Source organism: Ips typographus, linkage group LG2 (genome assembly GCF_016097725.1).
Source record: "Ips typographus isolate SLU linkage group LG2, UJ_Ityp_2.0, whole genome shotgun sequence".
Taxonomy (NCBI): Eukaryota; Metazoa; Arthropoda; class Insecta; order Coleoptera; family Curculionidae; genus Ips; species Ips typographus.
In genome coordinates this window covers 21,329,734-21,348,269 of record NC_138423.1, presented here as the reverse complement: position 1 = coordinate 21,348,269, position 18,536 = coordinate 21,329,734, and the positions used below count along the sequence as shown (strand labels likewise).

Below are 18,536 nucleotides of genomic sequence, written 5' to 3'. Positions count from 1 at the left end.
TTCCTATTTCTGTTGGCACTAGTTGTTCTGTTACCAAACGAAGAAGACATATAGTTTTCTACTCTTTATTATAAAAAAATACTTTGGTGAGCATGCTTGATAAGTTAACCAAACCGGGTGGAGTTCTAATTTTCGAAAGTGAGGGTGATTTTACTATTCCTGGCAAAAGAACACTCTGGAAAGTTGAACCGTCGTCAACGGCCAAAAATTGCAAAAACCTCATCAGACAGATTGTCGACGAACTTAATCTACAGCCTAATCCCGAAAAACCTGTTATTGCACTCTCTTTAGGTTGGTTTAAATCAACGGTTTGTCAAACACCATTCAAACAATTTTTGGTGATCTATAGGAGACCCAACCATATACGGCAACCTTGCACCATCTCCTGAGACCGTGAAAGCTGTAATCGAAGTAGTTGAAGAGGGTTCCTGCAATGGTTACGCCCCAAGTGTCGGTTATGAATCTGCCAGACAAGCTGTTGCTGACTACCTCAGCTATGAGGGAGTGGTTTATCATCACCAGGATGTGGTGCTGTGCAGTGGTTGCTCTTCCTCGTTAGAAATTTGTATTACTGCCTTGGCTGATCCCAAACGAGGTCACAATATTTTGATTCCCAGGCCTGGATTCCCAATCTACTGGTAAAAGCTTTATTCAGATACAGAATTAAAATTATTATCATTAACTGTATTTGAAAGCACTCTAGCTGAGTCTATTGGAGTTCAAGTGAAATACTACAATTTAATACCAGAGACTAAGTGGCAAGCTGATTTGGAGCATTTGGAGGCGCAAATTGATGGAAATACAGCCGCCATTGTGTTGAACAACCCTTCGAATCCATGTGGTTCCAATTATTCTGAAGAACATTTGCGAAGTATATTGGAAATTGCTTACAGGTGAAACATAATCTTGTTTTGCACATTTTATTTATAATCATTATTCCAGACATCAAATTCCCGTGATAGCAGATGAAATTTACGAAAGACTGGTTTTTCCTGGAAAAAAATTCGTGTCAACCGCATCCCTACACTCTGAGGTACCCATTTTAGTGTGCGGAGGTTTGGCCAAAAGATTTCTGGTACCTGGATGGAGAATGGGCTGGATTGCCATCCACGACGAAACTGGAGCAATGGAACATATCCGAAAATCTTTATCCAGCCTAAGTCAGAGAACTATAGGAAGCAACACTCTGATCCAGGTAAGAATGTAGTGTTTTCTATATTAACCGAAACTAGCTGTAGATATTTAAACAGGGAGCTCTACCTGCGATACTTCAAACCACTCCACAGTCTTTCCACGACAATTTAGCCGAAACTCTCGCACTTCACGCTCAAATAGCTTACGACCACTTTAGCTCCATCAAAGGTTTGACACCATCTATGCCAGAAGGAGCTATGTACATGGTGGTGGAGATCAACCTGAGGAACTTTCCCCAGTTTGGAAGTGGATTGGAGTTTGCCAAGCAGATGATGGAAGAAGAATCGGTTTTCTGCTTGCCAGGAGAAGTGGGTTTCTAACCACCTTATAATTGGTGCAGTCAATTCAATTTTGTATGTTGTTGCAGTGTTTTCAGATACCTGGATTTATGAGGATTGTTCTTACCGTTCCCAAGGAAATATTGCAAGAAGCGTGCGAAAGAATTGCCGAGTTTTGCAACCGTCACTACATCGGCTAGCGGTTTCTTTTGTATTAACAGAACCACAATTCGTTTTACCTTTACCTAAGACTGATTATTGTATGTAATATGCATTTATAGTGTGTAAAAAAAAATGTAAACGTGAGTTCACGTACGTAAACTGTTGGTGCAATAATAATAACAATAATAGTAAAATTACCCAGCTTTTTTGACTACCACAAAAGCATTTTTGGAATTAAATATGATCAAACAAACAGCAGAGACACAAACAGTATGATTCGGAACGTTTCTAACGGAACACAGCCCTAATCATCTGTCAAATGTCATGTTTTGAAAAGAGCACACTGTGGACTGTGGTTTGTCAAAATTTCTTTCACTTTTTTCAACTTCAAATACTTCACTACCCCCTCCCAGTCCTCCCACTCCTACTTTGATCTTGGAAAAAATCGCGATTCCAGGGGGATGGGTTGGAGTTTCTTGAAATACTCAATTTCTTGACTAATTTAATTTGTTTGTTAAGTTTTTCTTTATATCGAAATGTTATAAAAAGTTTTCCTCAAGTTATTTAAATCTGTTTGAAGTTGTATACTCTGCCGTCTTTGCGCCGTCGAAAATGGTTCAAGTAAGTTACTGGAAAACTCTAGACAAGAATAAAAATGGCGTTCCGGCCATTTTAAACTTTTCTAACCAAGCAACCAAACCAAAACAACTGTCACATAACCTAACATTTTCACGTGCTGTTCAAAACTTAACAGAAAACTCATTTTTTATCGTTTTTAGGCGTCAACATCCCTGATTGTTCAAAGGGACCTACCTCAGGCTCTGGTGCTCCTAAACGAGATGAACGTGAGCGTTCAACATGTAACAAATTTAGTGGACAGCATGATTCAAAAAGTGAAGCAAGGTGAACTTTCCACAGACCAAGGATTGAATTTCCTGGAGGTCAAATACAACATGCTCCTAAGCTATTTAATCAACTTAACTTATGTGGTGCTGCGTAAATGTTCAGGTGAGCAAATTGAAAATGACCCCTCCATTGACAGACTTATAGAAATCCGAACTGTTTTGGAGAAAATGCGCCCCATAAACCACAAGTTAAAATATCAAATTGACAAATTAGTAAAAAGTGCTGTTACTGGGGTAAATGCTGACAGTGCCACTGCCTTTAAACCAAATGCATCAAACATGCTTACTAAAGAAGGTTTTGAGTCATCAGACAGTGAAAGTGGAGATGAATCTGCCAAACCTAAACCTAAAACTGGAGTATACATGCCACCAAAACTGTCTGCAGTCCACTATGAGTCTGCCCAAGAAAAAACCAAACGTCTCCAAGAAAAAAGCAAGAAAGTCGCTTTATCTTCATCTATACTGCAAGATTTAAGGGAGGAGTATCTGGACACTCCAGTGGAAATATCTCAAGGCAGCAGAGCTCAGCAAATTTTATCAAAGGAGCAAAAAGAAAGGCAGGAATATGAGGAAGAGTATATGACCAGATTACCAGTGAGTAAAGCAGACAAGCATAGAAAGAGACAGCTGACTACTTTAGGCAGTTTAGGAGATGAGGTTACTAGTTTCAGTTCTAAAGCAAGCGGAGGGGGCAAGAGAAAGAAAAGTTTTAAGTCTAAGGGAAAAAATGTGAAAAGGAAAAAGTATCATTGATATTTTTTTGAAGATATTTTTTATTATGTAAGTTGAAAGTAAACAGGGTATAGCCCCAATAATCATTTTAAGTTTTTTTTTAAGTTATTAACAAACTTTACAATGCCTACACGAATTTTCTATAGTGGTTAACCATTTATTAACTAAAAAAAGTACAAATAAAGGGTTGATTGTTTACAAACCATAGTATGCTATGGCCAACACCTTTTGCTCTAACATTAGGGTCTTAAACTGATATTTGAGTGATCTCATAGCAAAACAGCCAATCTCCAATTTGTGTTGTTTTGAATAAAATAGTAAAAACTGTTTTAGTACGAAAAAACTGCTTTTAATTAAGATGTGTCTGAACTCATGAATGAGAATCTAATTTCTGAATGTTAGGTCAGTAAATCTGACTTTTTTTAAAAAAACAAACATTTGCATGAATTTATTATAAAATGTAAATTATTGTTGATTTTGTTACTATTTCTTCAGTACTTTTGAAGTCATAAACTTCCCCTTTAATGTCATTCATAATTCAAGAATTTACTGCCTAACATTTGATTATTAAAATTGACATTCAATGGACAGTATCAAAAAAAATTCTAAACAAAACCTCTTAATACAAAAAAATCCTGCAATAAATGAAGTTTGGAGTTTGGCACTTTTGCAACAAATGTTTGATGTTAAATAGCTTTTCATTGGCTGTTTAGGTGCAAAGGAAGCTTAGAAAACATATTCTTTCTGTTTCTTGAATGCAACAAAAATGTTCCAGAATGAAGATTGACAGTTTTGCTATATCACTCATTTACTAACAACTTTAATGAGGTACAAAATCACTCTAATTTAATCAAAATAACTGATCTGTTGATTGTAATAATTAAGCAAATAGTTGTGATCAATTATAATGTTGTTTGTGGTTAAATACAATAATAAATTCAGGTTTACTGAATCACCAGGTTTTTAAAGGATTATTAGATTGAAGTATATTTTTCTACATTGTTGACAATGGTGAGCCACTTTGGTATGTATTTCATACATAATTAATTTTTTTCAAGTTTGTATTGTTATGTTCTTGTTAGTCTTTTAAGTTTTCCCCACAAAGAATATTACCAGAGAGTTCTTTGAAAATGCAAAGACTTTTAGCTTTAATTTTTTTTGATATCATTTTAGTTACAATAAAACAAATATTATTTTTTACTTGGTGTTTTTCCTTCATCTGTGAAGTGACCCATACAAGGATTGAAGGAGATGTGTTGAGACTTTTTCACTGTTTTCAAAATTTCAGTATGTCTAGTTAAATTGTCATCTAGAAATTTCCCAGCCCTATAAGAGAGGCGTTTGTATTGACTTCCAGTTACTGGGTGTTTCAGCTTCAAAACATAAAACATCAGTGTCATTCCCATAAAAAAGTATTGAGACTTACACCCTTTAGTGTCAGAGGAAATGGTGGAGTGTAGCTCTCCTGCATTGTGGTTGTAAAAGCTGTACATTGCCTAGAGCAAAGTTGCCTATTAACTCCTTCACACACAACTCCTATCCTAAAAAATGTTTAGAACATTTTTCCAGTTTGACTTAAATACTGCTTACGTTTTGTCGCTATAACCGTTGATTAAATATTTATGCGGATCATCTCTGTATTCTTGCGATCTTACGGATCCTTCAGCAAGATCATGATGGGTTTGAGAAACAGCAGCTCTCATGTGATCCAAAGATCCCAGACGGTTGTAGTGCGAGTTGTGCAGACGAAAACACTTGGGATTGTAAGGGTTTACATCAACAGGCTGTTGTTCCAGCTCCATGTACCAGTTTTCCATTTTAACTTTGGGGCTGTACTCTTTTTTGGTATAGAGTATTTGGGGCGTTCGTAGAGCGTTAGGGTTATATTTGATTCCTTCTAGCTGTTGGTATAAGCATGATAGTCTACAGAGTATAGAGTGAACAGAGTTATAATTACTTTGAAAGCAGGCATTTTAAGTTCTAATTTTGTTGAAGTTTTACGTTTTACTGTCAAATCTTTTTTAACATCAACTGATAATGACTTCTTCATGTTTTGCAGGTGTTAATTAATAGTTATCCTACCTATCCAAAGTTCCTGACAAGTAGTAATTATTGTTGTAACAAAAAGAAGCATGTAGAGTGGCAAAACTCTATGAACCACTTTGAGGGTAATATCAAATGCTGAAAGGAAGGAATTAGAGGTAAGAATGACTGTGACATCTCTTTTTCAGAGAAGAAGAAAACACTAATGAAAGGCAAATAGAATTTACTTAAATGGTTTACACTCTTGCTCAAACATTTTCATTGTAACTCATTTTAAGGGACTACAATATTAAATTCCGCTCTTGGTGTTTCAACGCTTTCTTCTTCTGCATAATCGTCATATGCATATTCATCTTGATTGTCGATCATCAATGCATTCTCGATTTCCGCAGTTAAGTCTTCAGTCCAGTGGAAATCGATAATTTGCAAGTCTACTGGACTAATCCCATCTTTAGTAATATTTTTACGATTTTTTGCCACTTCCGCTTGAATCGCCGCTTCGGTTTCGGATGAAATTTTGCTCATTCTTAAATCCAATCTTCTGACAGTTGAGTTGGTTTTCATTGCTTGCAAAACCTTCAATCCGCACTCCTACGAGCAATTTATTGAATCTAGTGAGCCTAATAAATAGTTCAAGCGAGTAACCTGGCCTAGGGCATTGTTGGAAAGATCAATTTCCTCTAAACAATTTGTTGTTAGAAGAGCTTCAGCTATTTTAAAGTCACTAGTTAATCCGCAGGCGGCAAGTGATAACCAAGTTACCGTGGTGTTATTTCTGGCTAAAGCACTAATCAGAATATTCCCTGCTTCAGTGTGGAATTGGTTGAGATTTAAATGTAGTTTGGTAAGGTTGCAGGATGTTTGACTGACTGCGTAGGCCAAACAGTAAACTCCTTTGGAACCTTTTGGGTGAAAAATTACTTCTAGAAAATCAAAATTGAGCTGAACTACCTATGCGGTTATTGTTTAAATTAATCTCTTTCAGAGAGTTTTCTAATATAAATTTACACAAGGCCACCATTCCTTTGTCGCCAATTTTGCATTTGGACAAGTTCAGTACCTGTAATACTGGATTGTCGAGCAGGGATTTCAGTATTATAATCAGTTTTTCGCAGTTAATGTCAGAGTCGGTAATGCTGAAAAAAAATCATTTTTACTAAAACCATAAATTTTTTATTAAAAACCGTACCTTAACTTCTTTAGTCGTGTTTTCTCCAATCCTTTTGCAAGTAATATTATATCTTGGTAGGACGTATTTACTAACTTCCATGAAAAGTGTTGGTTTGCGCCATTCTGAATACGAATAGAACTAAAGCTAGTGACTGCCCTGTGTAGTTTAAAAACGTACCTGTTTAAACCTCAAAGATAACTCGGTTAGATGTGGAAAACCAGTGATGACAGCATTGAGGGGAATTTTATTGTTTGACGAATTTTCTGAAGCTTTCATTTCATCAAGTTTGAGGCACTCAACATAGGGACCGAAAAGGTCACAAGTTGCTTTAATCTAAAATAAGAAAAATACACAGAACGGTTATTCATGTTTGGCATGTATATTTTTCTCTCTGTATTGTATAATTTACATTCATTTTGAACAATTACCTTTTCAGGGTTGTACTCTTCAGGTCTTAAATTTTCCAAATAGTTTTTCAGGTGCATTTTGCAGAAACTCTTTTTCCACGTTCTTTCGAGGTGTAATTTTTTTTTGTCATTACTAGTAGTTGTTTGCCTACCTTTACAGCACAATTTTCTTCTCATTTAATAACAATTATTATAAATATATTTTTGTATTCTTCTAATTTACCTTTGGGTGAACTGATACTTTGGCTAACGCCCTGATATTTAACGATATGGCTAAATTGATTTTCAGCCTTACACAAAATTGGTAGTGGTTGAGGCCATTTGCTAAGATAACATCGTTTCCAGTACACCTCGTTTTCTATGCGTGGTATTGAAAGCTCTAATGGTACCGTAACAGGGAGAATATCCAGAAGGTGGTACGTGTCTTCTGGCAGAATTACTTCTGATAAAACTGGATGTTCTATTTAATAAAAAAATCATATAAACTATGGATACTATGGAAACTGGTTTTTAGATACCTAACCAATGACGAGAAATACATTCTACGCACTGTTCTTGTAGAGTTTTCGGTATTTTTTTGTTCCACTTGTCCAATTCGCAGCTAATCAAATTTCCATTTCCTATTTGAGTTTTAGGTGGTTGGTATTGGATTAAACAGTTTTGATTTATGCAACTTGGAACTCGCATGTTTGTCGTTTTTACCACTGTTCTTCTGTTTTTATACTGTGTGACACTAGGATTTGCATATTGATCAAACAATACAGAGTGGTCCACCACAAACCGCCGCGATCCATTATGGAAAAACCGTGATGACCATAAATTACAAAAATTAGTAGAATCAAAAATGTTTAGTTTTAGACGGGGAACAAAATAAAACTTCAAAAATCGGGGTGTTGCATTGGAAAAACTTAATTTTTGCTCTTTTTTAAATTCATTTATTGAGGGATAAGCCAAAATAAAACACCACTTAATCATTGTCTAAAGTAAAACAGTACATTTATTAATTAACGCTTACAATCTCAAAAAAATAACTTATTTTTTGACTGGAGCTTTCTTGGTAACCGGTTTTTTAGCCTTAACCGGCTTCGCTTTTTTGGCCTTTAAAATTTGCTCTCTCCTTTTAGCTTGCAGTTTGGCGGAGCGTATTACCGGACTGGATGCGGGTAACGTGATCTAAACAATTGTGTTACTTTTATTTTTTAATGGAATATAGTGAGGAGACTTACGCCACGTTTTTTGGCTAACAATTCCTCGCGAGCCAAGTTCCTTTTCTGGGCAGACAAAATTGCCTGTCGCTTCAATACGGCTGCGTACGGGTTAAGGCGAATCAGAGCCTTCGCGTTGGTAAGAGGATTGAGACGACGTACGCGACGTACAACCTTCTTCCTAATTGTCACAAAAAAATTAGTTTTCTCCTCAAACACAGTTCATCAAACTGGGAAAGAGTACAAATAAATCAGAAGTGAATGTCAAAAAAAGGTAATCACAGTTGATCATAACCCAGTGCTCGAAAGCATTCATCATGTAAACGCCCCAAAAATGGTAAAAACACCAAAAAGTCAATAACTTACTGTGGTGGCCGCAAAACAGCCTTGATTTCATCAGCTTTGAGTAAACGGGACAAATCAGTGTTTGACATTTTGGTTTGAGGCAAACTGTAGCCCTTCTTCAGAATGGATGGTTTCTTTAAAGTTCCAAACACTTTGTCCAATTTCTGGAAAGCTGACTGGGTCCAGATTACAAAACGACCCACGTGCCCACCAGGAGCTAGTTTCAATAGATTCAGTTTGTCAACGCTGATCAACTCAATTCCCGGAATGTTACGGAATGCTCTGCGAAGTCCTAAAGATGAAAAATTTGGTGGTTATTGGTTTGTAACAACGTTTTTGTTGATGCAGCTTCAGCAACAAACCATCAAACTTACATAAATGTATTGTGAAGTATATTTCGTTTAGCTATTAAAAAGCTTGACGAAAAAAGTTGTCACAAGTTAATTTAGCACTTTATTGGACCACTTATATCATTCATAAAACATAAATGGAACGAAAAGTGCAAAGAACTACTCTAGAGTGGAGTTCACTTACCCTGATCTTGATTGTAGACTACTAAAGGTCCTTTACGTTGGATTCTTCTCCTGTTACGCATTTTTCCTTTGCCAGCACGGAAACGTTGACTTTTGTACACCTAAACAGACATACAAAACCTAAGACCCAAATCCATCTGGAGTAAGAAAAAACATAATATCCACAAAAATCAGAGCTTTTGATTTGTATAATCAAGAATGTCATAAACACGGACCAAAAGCAATTCATCATAATTTTACCACTTTAATTAAAACTTTCTTGATGCAATGACTCTTACAACAAGAAAATGTTTGAGAACAAACCAACATATTTCAAGTAGATCTTTCATTGCCAGTTAACTTCACTATACCTTTTGGATGTCCGCCCATGCTCTGATCCTTCTCAGAAACTGAACTGCTTGCTTAGTCTTGCTGAACTCCTGTACCTTATCAGACACGACCAGAGGCAATTCAGGGATCTGGTCGACAACGTGACCTTTACTCAGAACTAGAGCAGGGACGCCACTGGCGGCTATAGCGGAAGCTAAAGCGTAACGCCGCTGGTTGATGTTTACGCGTCTAGTGAACAATTAGACAAATTTCTTTAATTAAAATCTAAGGAAAATGAATGATAGTATAATAATTAAACAGACAGGAGTTCAGTGCTTTGGAAAGTTGAAATCATTAGGATTCATAAACACGGACCAAAAGCAATTCATCATATATGCTGATGCCATAAAAACTGTAAATTTGCTATTGAAAGGCTTACCTATGCCAACGGCGCCACGGTTTCGTTGGAGCAAACATACGTCCTCCACGGCACATGTTGCCAAAAGCACCCTGACCGGAACGATGAGTACCGCCACCGCGCACACGTGGAATACGTGCCACGGCACGTCCGGTACCCCAGGATTCAGCGGAAGTCTGATGGCCTTAAAGTAAAATTACAGTGACAATAAGGCCATATTACTGCAACTGTTGGATGGTTAACAATAATTTATATTTCAGTGCTTTTGAAAATGAAATCATCAAAGATTCATAAACACGGACCAAAAGCCAAATCATCATAATTGTAAACCATTTTTGGAGTCTCTAAATTGGATGATTACAAGTTATGTTTCCAATTAATTTTAATATCTGACTATCCTTCAGAGCAATGAAAATGTGCTTTAAACACATTTTATGATAATGAGGATCCATACCAAAATCTTGGATTTAAAAGTGCTGTTTGTGTAGAGGAAAACAGGTTAATAACTGAATTCAAGAATCCCCAAAAAAGGCTTCTTACAGGATTTTCTGCATAAATTTCCAAGGTGCTTCTGACTTGTACTGCATTTTTAGATAATGTAAAATGGTTACAGCACAGTTACAGTAGCAGAAGTTCACTTAGTTAAAAGCAGTTTCAAGTTTAAACAATTTCCTTGATATTTGTCAGCCAGTACTGTAATTTTCAGCATTTTACCTTTGTCCATTCTCATTTTAAATATTTAAATGTCAAAGGCTCTTGTGTAATTTAAAATTCAGTAATCTTAAAAGAGAATCTTTTAAAAAATTAGTTTAACAAACACTTTATTGACTTTTGAATTTTATTGAAATAACTAAAACTAGTATTTGCCAATCTACTTTATATTTCAAACTAGATTTTTCTTGTAGTACATAAAACTTACCAGCTTTGTCACTAACACAATAAGGTTGACGATGGTTCATGGAGACCTGCTGATGAACAAAGTTGACAATGTCAGGCCTGATGGGGGCCTTAAAAACTGAAGGCAGAGCCACACTGGACCCCTTGACCTCCTCTGACTTATCATCATAAACACTAACTAACGGACGAACCGTTGATAATGCCTGAAACATTAGAGAAACAGTGTGATCAGTTACTCAGTGGTTAAAATCCTTGAAGCAGATGGTTGGTATGTTTAACCTCAAATTGCAACACAACATTACAATCTACTTTATATCCTACATTTTTATTTTCTCTAAAACATTGTTGATAAAACCCGGTGATTAGCTGCTAATTCCTACTAAAAACTAAAACTAAACTTAAAAAACTGGAAAAACCCTAAACAAGGCACGTGGAGCTATGGCTTCCAAGACTCCAAAATAGCAATAAAAATGAAAACAAAAAAGTATTACATGTAATGCAAACGTTCATCAGGCTTCACTGAAGAAGTATTCATGCAGGTAAATACAGTTATAATTGCATTTACTGACCATTTTTGTAATTTAATTCTACTTTTGCACTTTTGTCAACACGCCGTCCACCATTTAAAATGAAAAGGAAATGGCGGCGTGACGGATGACGGATTGACGTGACGGTTGATTTGTGCAGTGTTTAAGGTTATGTTGTTTGTTGTTTATTGTCACTCTTTTCAGTATAAAAATTGACTTTTTCACTCAGAACTTTTACTTGGATGTCTTGAAACTCAGACTAGCAATTCCTAACTAAACTCAACGACCGGACTATTTCAAATTAAAAAAACATGATTTCTAGCAGCAAAAACTGTTGTGTGAATATGTTTTTTAAATTTTTGTTTTGTTTCTTTAGAAAGCAAAAAGATGAAAAGAAGAACATGTGTCATTTTAGGTGTTTTTTGACATTGACAATAACCAATGAATAATTAAAAAATTGCTGTTTGATAAACTTGATGACACGTTGATGGAATATAGTGGCCCAGGGGCCCAAAATTCAAACCAAACGTAATAATGGGCCAAAAATTTCAATACGATGAAAGCGGCGGTACATTTTTCTATTTCCTACTGTCTTTCCTGGGACTCATTTTAATTCCAGTTACGATATTCTATTGGCCAAAAAAGAAGAAGCTAGGTGAGTAAAAAACATGATTTTTGTGAACCCAAACAGTTAACTGTACATTATTTAAATTTGATTCAACTTCATGTAATGATCTAAAAGTTTGTTACTTTCAATTTATGTGTTGCAGTGAACATACCTTTAAAACTTGTGCAATTAGAGAATATATTAACTTGTAGATCCAGACGCTGAGAAAAGGCTTTGCCATTGTCCACCATGCTTAATCAAAAGGGAACACCTGAAAAATGCAGAACCATGGCGTGGCACCAAAAACTTTTTAACCAAAGTGGTCATAGTGTTTGGATGGTTAATACTGATATTTCTTGCTTACAAAGTGTCTCAATTTGATTATGAAATGGCAAACTTTGATCCTTATGAAATTCTGGGAATTTCCCCTGGATCTAGCCAGGCTGAAGTAAAAAAAGCTTACAGAAGACTATCCTTAAAACTACATCCTGACAAAGATACAGGAAATGAGAAGGAGTTTATGAAATTATCAAAGGCCTACCAAGTATTTCCCTCTAAATTTTTAGAAGAAAATTGTTTTTTTTTAATGTTATATTACAGGCTTTAACTGATGATGAATCCAGAAGAAATTGGGAGAAGTATGGAAATCCTGATGGGCCAGGGGCAATGAGTTTTGGTATTGCCCTTCCCTCTTGGATTGTGGAGAAAGAAAATAGTGTTTGGGTCCTGGGATTGTATGCCTTAGTTTTTATGGTTGCACTTCCAATTGTGGTAAGTAATTCAGATTGGGTGTTAAAACAAAACTACAGTAACATTATTTTAGGTTGGTACTTGGTGGTATAGAAGTATCAAATTTACAGGTGATCAAGTGTTACTGGATACCACTCAAATGTACTATTATTTCTTCCATCGAACTCCTCATATGGCTTTAAAGAGAGTTATAATGATTTTAGCTGCCAGTTTAGAATTTGATAAGAAGCACAACTCAGAGATTGAGGAAAGACAAACTGATAATGAAGAGGTTCCTCATGTAAGTTGATCTGAATTTTATGAGTTTGTTTATAAATAAATATAAAACTTGTATGTACAGGACTTCAGAAAGTCAAAATTAACAGCACAAATGTTTATTTTTTTTATAAAAATCGTCACAAAAGACTTTGTATTGTTTATCAAAAAAATAATCAAACATTTTTAAAATCTACTTTATATTCTTATCTTATTCAAATAGTTTATTATGATTTTTTATCAAAATATTCTGTTATGAATAAAATACATTCAAGAAATATAGGTAATGGTATGGGATAATGGCACTAACAAGGGTTTTACACAAACATTTTTCAATCATCCAAAAAAACAACTAATTTAATCTTTCTAACCTAAGTTGTTTAATTATTTATATTAAAATAGAGCAGAGAGTAAACTGACTTCTTAAGTGAGTTGTCTGACTGTGTAGTGAACCTAAGTATTTTATATTCCAGTTGATAAAAAAACTGCCAAATTTGAGTGAAAAAAACAAAGAACGCCCTCTATGTTACCTTTATAGTATTAAAGCCAGGGCAATCATACACGCACATTTGAGCCGGATTTCACTAAACCCCCAAACTTTGGAGAAAGACCGACAATACATTATAGGCAAATGTCCTTATTTAATATTGGAGCAGGTCAACTGCGTTAATCAGCTGATTTTATTAGCGTACGCCAGACGAAGTAATATTTTCCAAATATTAGACTGGCAGGACATTAATTGATCAAAAAAAAAATTGTAGTTAAAAGTCTCCCAAGCATTGAAACCATCGAAAATTGCATGAAACTCAGTCCGATGGTCGTTCAAGCCATGTGGGACTATAAGTCGCCTTTGTTGCAATTGCCCTACATTAACGAAGATAACTTGAAGTACTTTATGTCGAAAAAACGACAGATTAAGTCATTACAACAGTACGCGCAGTTGAAAGGTGAAGATCGCAGGTCTTTACTGAGAAGCTTGAGCGATGAGGAGTACGAAAATGTGATGAAAGTTCTTGGAAGGATGCCATATATTACTTTTGACATTAATGTGGAGGGTAAGTGGGTACTTCAATAATATTACACAATTTATTAAATATTCTTGTCCTGGTCTTTTAAATGTATTATTTACTTTGCACCCTTATTCTTGTTTTCCTTGTTTTTTTTGAGTCTTGCACATAAACGTTTTAAAACCATCAGATATTATAAATTGATGAACACCCTGTATAAGAGCATAAGTAGAGATGGCCCAAGGTGATTTTCTCCACGAAGAGTTTAGGGAAAATAGTAAATTATCGTAAATTTTCTTTTACAAATGTTTTCAGAATTTTGAATATTTCTTTTTTGTTCAATTATCAGTAATTTACCGAGAATATTCTTTTGCTCTGTAGCAACTTGTATATTACATCTGATCTAACAGCAATAGTTAAATAATTTCCAAATTCCTTCCATTGTCTGAATTGTTGCTTTTAATGTGCATTTATTAGCTTTTCTTCCCCATTCTCTTGAATTCTGCTAAAATTTCATAAATTCTCTAGGAATTTTTTTCACAATTCACCAAAAATTAATTTTTGAGAATTTTCTACTTCTAACAAGGGTTCAGAGGATATATATCCAGTGATATATATCATGATAAATATCATGATATATATCTTGATATTTACAGCTTGATATATATCCGATATATTCGATATTTTTATTAATTGAATAAAAACCGGTTTCAGTTATTCAAAGCATCAAAAAATTATTATATTAAGTATCAAGAATATTAAGTAAGCTTTACTGAACGATGACAAAGTTTGGTTTTCTAATTTGTCTGAAATTAGTAAAGCTGTTACTGTTCGAGATGCACGGAAAAGGTACATTTTCTCGACAATGAATCAGTCGAGAAATAGATAGTTTTCAGAGTCGCATAATAAAAAGTTTATTTTTTTTTGTATAGAAATAATATAAGTTATTATAAAAGGATTTGTGTTAAAACAAAATATAGCTTAAGTGAGCATAAAACAAAACAATTTTTTTAGTTTTTTATATTTTTTATAGCTAAGTATATAAAGATTGAAAATGATATATATCCGATATATATCATGTGATATGATATTTATATAAATATCATGATATTTTCAAACCCTGCTTCTAACCATAAGATTGATGAAAGCAATTAATTCCTTTCTCAAACTTTTACAATAAATACAAATATGTTAAACAAATTTAAATTTCTGGCGGTTTTCTTTTGTTTACATGACAATTTTATCACCTTCCTGTATATTTATTAAGTTAAGTTTTCTTGCGCATTTAGTTATGGATGATGAAAATTCAACCGAAGTTACCGCTGGCGCTATTGTAACGGTCACAGTCAGTTTGGAGAGGAAAAATATGTCGTCTTTGTTCGGCGACGAAACTGTTCAGGAAGTGTCGGAAATTGTGGAAAATGGAGTTGAGGAAACTAAAGAAGGGGGTGGTGACGTTGAAAACGATGCCGCCGCTTCGGTTAAACGGCCTGCCTGGCTAAAACAAAAAAGAGGTAAGTACGACTGAAAAATGAGAACAGTTCAGAAGAAATAGTTGTAACTAGGTGGAGGAAAGAAAACGAAAAAATCGGCTAAACCCAGCTCGAAAGTGGCCGCGTTAACCAAAACTAAGGTGGAAGATTCGCCTAGTGTGTCGGTGGAACGAAAATCCAAACCCAAGGAAGAGCGCAAGCCCAAAACCGAGGATGAAACTGACGAATCCGCAGACGAAAGCGACGCGGACACCAACGACAATAACGATAAATCTTCGGGAGATGAGAGCACGACGCAAAAGTCCAGCCCTGAAGATGATGATCTGGTAATTAAAGTAAAATATTTCTTGAGGAAGTCTGATTTTACCGTTTGCTTCAGGCCTGGGAGAAAATCCGCAAATTGAACGATCGCGAAAAGTCGTTGGAGGGCAAATCAAAACTGTCGCATCCAGTACATTGCCCGTACTTTCCTCAAGAAAAGCAAGAGTATTGGTGGACTTATATTTGCGATAGGAAGTCCAGAACGTTGCTGACAGCGCCTTATCACGTCACCGGTTTGGTGGATAAAGAAGTAGTGCCTCTTAAGGTGAGTAAAAAACACTCACTACTTTTAATAACTTAAGAAAACAATCACTGAAATCTGACTGTATCAAAGTGGTTTTCCATGATTTTTTTATTATATTTTCTAATAAAGAAGATTTAGTCGCTCGAAAAATTAGGTTTTTAAATTATTGGCGGATAACTACAGATTTAAAAAAAAATACAATTCTGTTTTTGTAGAAATATTGGGCTTAAACACTTAAAGGACTGATGCTATACTTTTACTTAAGAACTTTTACATTCAAGAAAAATCAAAAAAAGACCATCTAAACAGAATATTAACAAAAGAACATCCTAACAACATCAAAAATAAAAACAACTAGCATCTGACTGTCACAAAACATTTAGGTTAAGTTTACTCATAAAGTTACTTGTACTTATACTTGTTTTGCACATTAAACTCATTTTAACATTTTTCTAAGTTTAGAAAACAAAATGTATATTCTAAATGCTTAGTCAATATATCTGCTATTTGTTCAGTTGTACAAACATATTCAATCATAATTTTTTTATTCTCAACTAAATCTCGAACAAAATTATACCGCACATGCTTTAAGCGTTTATGTTGATGATGTTTCATTAAACTTATACAAGGTTGATTATCTTCAAAAATTTTAAATTTTGTACCCCCATAACCATAATCCTCTAACAAGATCACCAACCACATTCCTTCACGTGCACATTCTGAAAGAGCAACATATTCTGCATGTGATCAGAATCAGCATACGCAATGAAAACATCATCTATATTATTGGGATAAAATCATTCCAAATCTGTTGTACCTCTGAGGTACCTGAGTATCCTTTTGAGATTTTGCCAAAGTTTCTTTGTTGGACAGCTTTGGTTGAGTTCCCAACATCAGATCCTATAAGTTGGTTTATTTCATTCCAATTTTTCAAATAACTCAACATCCATGTCATAATCTTTACTGGATGACAATTTACCATATTAAATTTCTCTTCTTAATGTCTTTGATTCAAATACATTCCATCTTCACTTCGTCTAATTGTTATTCCCAGGTAAAAGTTAAGTTTTCCAAAGTCTTGCATTTCAAAATTCCTAATTAGACTTTCTTTAAAAATCAGCGTCATTTTCATCAGATTGCTTGCTTTAAAGTCTTTACCCTTCCGAACATATAAACATGGATCACCCTTGGATGTGATAAGCTGCTGAGTTAATGCAAATTCATTAAATTTTTTATTCCAGCTGTAGGGAGCCTGTTTAAGCCCATATAAAGCTTGCAGACGTTCCTTCGTGGTTTTTGTCTTGATTTATACCTTCTGGAATATTCATATATATGTCTTCATCAATGGTACCATGTAAGAATGCTGATTTTACGTCCATTTGTTCAGCATATAGGTTCTGATGATTGATTACGGCTAAAACAGTTCCTACAGTCGTCAACCTTGCAACAGGTGCGTATGTTTCATCATAATCAAAACCCTTCTTTTGCATCAGTCCCTTAGCAACCAGGGTGCGTATTCTTGAAACGAGGGAAGGGAATTATCAAGAGAAGTGTTGATAGAATGTGAGAAAAGAAGCTGACAATGGCGGGTTCCTGTCACATTCTATAGGATTTCCTCGTTTCAAGAATACGCACCCAGACGTGCTTTATACTTTACTATTCCTCCCTCCCCCGGTTTTTCTTGAGGGTAAACACCCATTTACAATCAAAGCCCAATATTTCTACAGGTTATGGGCCCAGTCATGTATATGTAGTTGTTTCTGGAAGTGTGGGATCTACATTCAATAAAAAATGGCTGTATCAGTTTGGTTTGCCTGTAAAACCAGTGTGATTTATAACACAGCAACTTAACGTACGCGATCTAAACACACACAAATTGAATTTTTTTTTGGGAGAGACTATACAGTTTTATGAACAATTCTAGATATGAGAAAGTGTAATTTGTTTTAGTTTACGGCACCGATATGGCCTAACGTCTACACGTTCACAGTGTGCCTTAGGTCGGACTCGTACATCGGGTTCGATCAGCAGAAGGACTTCAAGCTGGACGTGAAAGAGGCGCCCGCCGAAATTACGAAACATCCGCAATGGGAGTTTGAAGACACAGACGAAGAGAATCCGGTCGATAAGGCCGATCAAGAGTCCGAATACACCACGGACGAGGATCTGCCCGAGGACGAAGACTAAGTCACTAGATAATGTTAGGTACATTTTATTATTACTACTTTTTTTTGTATATTTAGTGTTTTTTTGTCTCTGATGTATTAATTTATTATTGTGGGAGTGATCCGTTTATAGGAAGTACTACACTTTGTTTGGGAGTTGTTAACATTTTTCTGGTTAAGAGTAACAATTATTATTCTAAAAAAAACTAAATGTTTAAAGGATTAGCTTGAAAAGTTTGATATGACCATGTATCAAAAGTTTTCAAGTATTCTTGATTTATTAATTTGCACTCGACTTTTTCATAACTTCCGCTAATGTCTCGATTTGTTTTTATGTCAAGTTATTTCCCTCATTTTGTAATTTCAGACACAGTAAAGGTGTGGTACTTTCTAAGTTTGTGCGATTCTTCGTAATTTGGTCTTGGGTTCTTATTTTGAAAATGAATTTATAATGTTTATATTTATACAAAACGCGTAACCTCAACCATTGTGGTTTTATTTATTGAAACACCTCCTGAGTTTTGTGGCTAAAGGAAATGTTAATGGTATCTTTGATATTCCTTGAAAT

At 35.1% G+C, this 18,536-nt stretch overlaps 6 protein-coding genes and 1 non-coding gene across 7 annotated transcripts; 3 read left to right on the top strand and 4 right to left on the bottom strand.

Annotated features, from left to right (window-relative positions):
* The first annotated feature begins 5 nt into the window (after positions 1 to 5).
* On the top strand, positions 6 to 1,831 carry Tat (Tyrosine aminotransferase). Its single transcript, XM_081973497.1, has 6 exons — positions 6 to 291; positions 350 to 638; positions 696 to 893; positions 943 to 1,195; positions 1,251 to 1,502; positions 1,562 to 1,831. The coding sequence occupies exons 1-6, from the start codon at positions 93 to 95 to the stop codon at positions 1,670 to 1,672; spliced, it is 1,302 nt and encodes a 433-aa protein (XP_081829623.1). The 5' UTR covers positions 6 to 92; the 3' UTR covers positions 1,673 to 1,831.
* A 201-nt stretch (positions 1,832 to 2,032) lies between these two features.
* On the top strand, positions 2,033 to 4,471 carry LOC145724983 (neuroguidin-A). The gene is made up of 2 exons (XM_081973500.1): positions 2,033 to 2,255; positions 2,414 to 4,471. Exons 1-2 carry the CDS (start codon positions 2,247 to 2,249, stop codon positions 3,290 to 3,292), a joined length of 888 nt encoding a protein of 295 aa, XP_081829626.1. The 5' UTR covers positions 2,033 to 2,246; the 3' UTR covers positions 3,293 to 4,471.
* On the bottom strand, positions 4,392 to 5,389 carry LOC145724984 (uncharacterized). Its single transcript, XM_081973501.1, has 4 exons — positions 5,229 to 5,389; positions 4,862 to 5,172; positions 4,698 to 4,812; positions 4,392 to 4,644 (listed from the first exon to the last, which is right to left on the bottom strand). The coding sequence occupies exons 1-4, from the start codon at positions 5,319 to 5,321 to the stop codon at positions 4,462 to 4,464; spliced, it is 702 nt and encodes a 233-aa protein (XP_081829627.1). The 5' UTR covers positions 5,322 to 5,389; the 3' UTR covers positions 4,392 to 4,461.
* Positions 5,390 to 5,519: 130 nt separating this feature from the next.
* LOC145724986 (uncharacterized) lies at positions 5,520 to 7,867 on the bottom strand. Its single transcript, XM_081973505.1, has 8 exons — positions 7,411 to 7,867; positions 7,134 to 7,352; positions 6,914 to 7,044; positions 6,663 to 6,818; positions 6,504 to 6,607; positions 6,266 to 6,450; positions 5,960 to 6,216; positions 5,520 to 5,905 (listed from the first exon to the last, which is right to left on the bottom strand). Exons 1-8 carry the CDS (start codon positions 7,865 to 7,867, stop codon positions 5,588 to 5,590), a joined length of 1,827 nt encoding a protein of 608 aa, XP_081829631.1. The 3' UTR covers positions 5,520 to 5,587.
* Positions 7,864 to 11,324, bottom strand: LOC145724980 (large ribosomal subunit protein uL4-like). Its single transcript, XM_081973498.1, has 8 exons — positions 11,169 to 11,324; positions 10,622 to 10,802; positions 9,724 to 9,886; positions 9,326 to 9,533; positions 8,977 to 9,076; positions 8,464 to 8,734; positions 8,119 to 8,278; positions 7,864 to 8,065 (listed from the first exon to the last, which is right to left on the bottom strand). The coding sequence occupies exons 1-8, from the start codon at positions 11,169 to 11,171 to the stop codon at positions 7,925 to 7,927; spliced, it is 1,227 nt and encodes a 408-aa protein (XP_081829624.1). The 5' UTR covers positions 11,172 to 11,324; the 3' UTR covers positions 7,864 to 7,924.
* LOC145725732 (small nucleolar RNA SNORD18) lies at positions 9,142 to 9,212 on the bottom strand. Its single transcript, XR_014177383.1, has one exon. It is a non-coding gene; the product is annotated as a small nucleolar RNA SNORD18 (small nucleolar RNA).
* A 247-nt stretch (positions 11,325 to 11,571) lies between the features above and the next one.
* Positions 11,572 to 18,452, top strand: Sec63 (translocation protein Sec63). The gene is made up of 10 exons (XM_081973489.1): positions 11,572 to 11,781; positions 11,946 to 12,277; positions 12,334 to 12,504; positions 12,557 to 12,763; positions 13,212 to 13,440; positions 13,500 to 13,793; positions 15,035 to 15,259; positions 15,311 to 15,564; positions 15,618 to 15,824; positions 17,754 to 18,452. The coding sequence occupies exons 1-10, from the start codon at positions 11,661 to 11,663 to the stop codon at positions 17,988 to 17,990; spliced, it is 2,277 nt and encodes a 758-aa protein (XP_081829615.1). The 5' UTR covers positions 11,572 to 11,660; the 3' UTR covers positions 17,991 to 18,452.
* Positions 18,453 to 18,536: the final 84 nt, after the last annotated feature.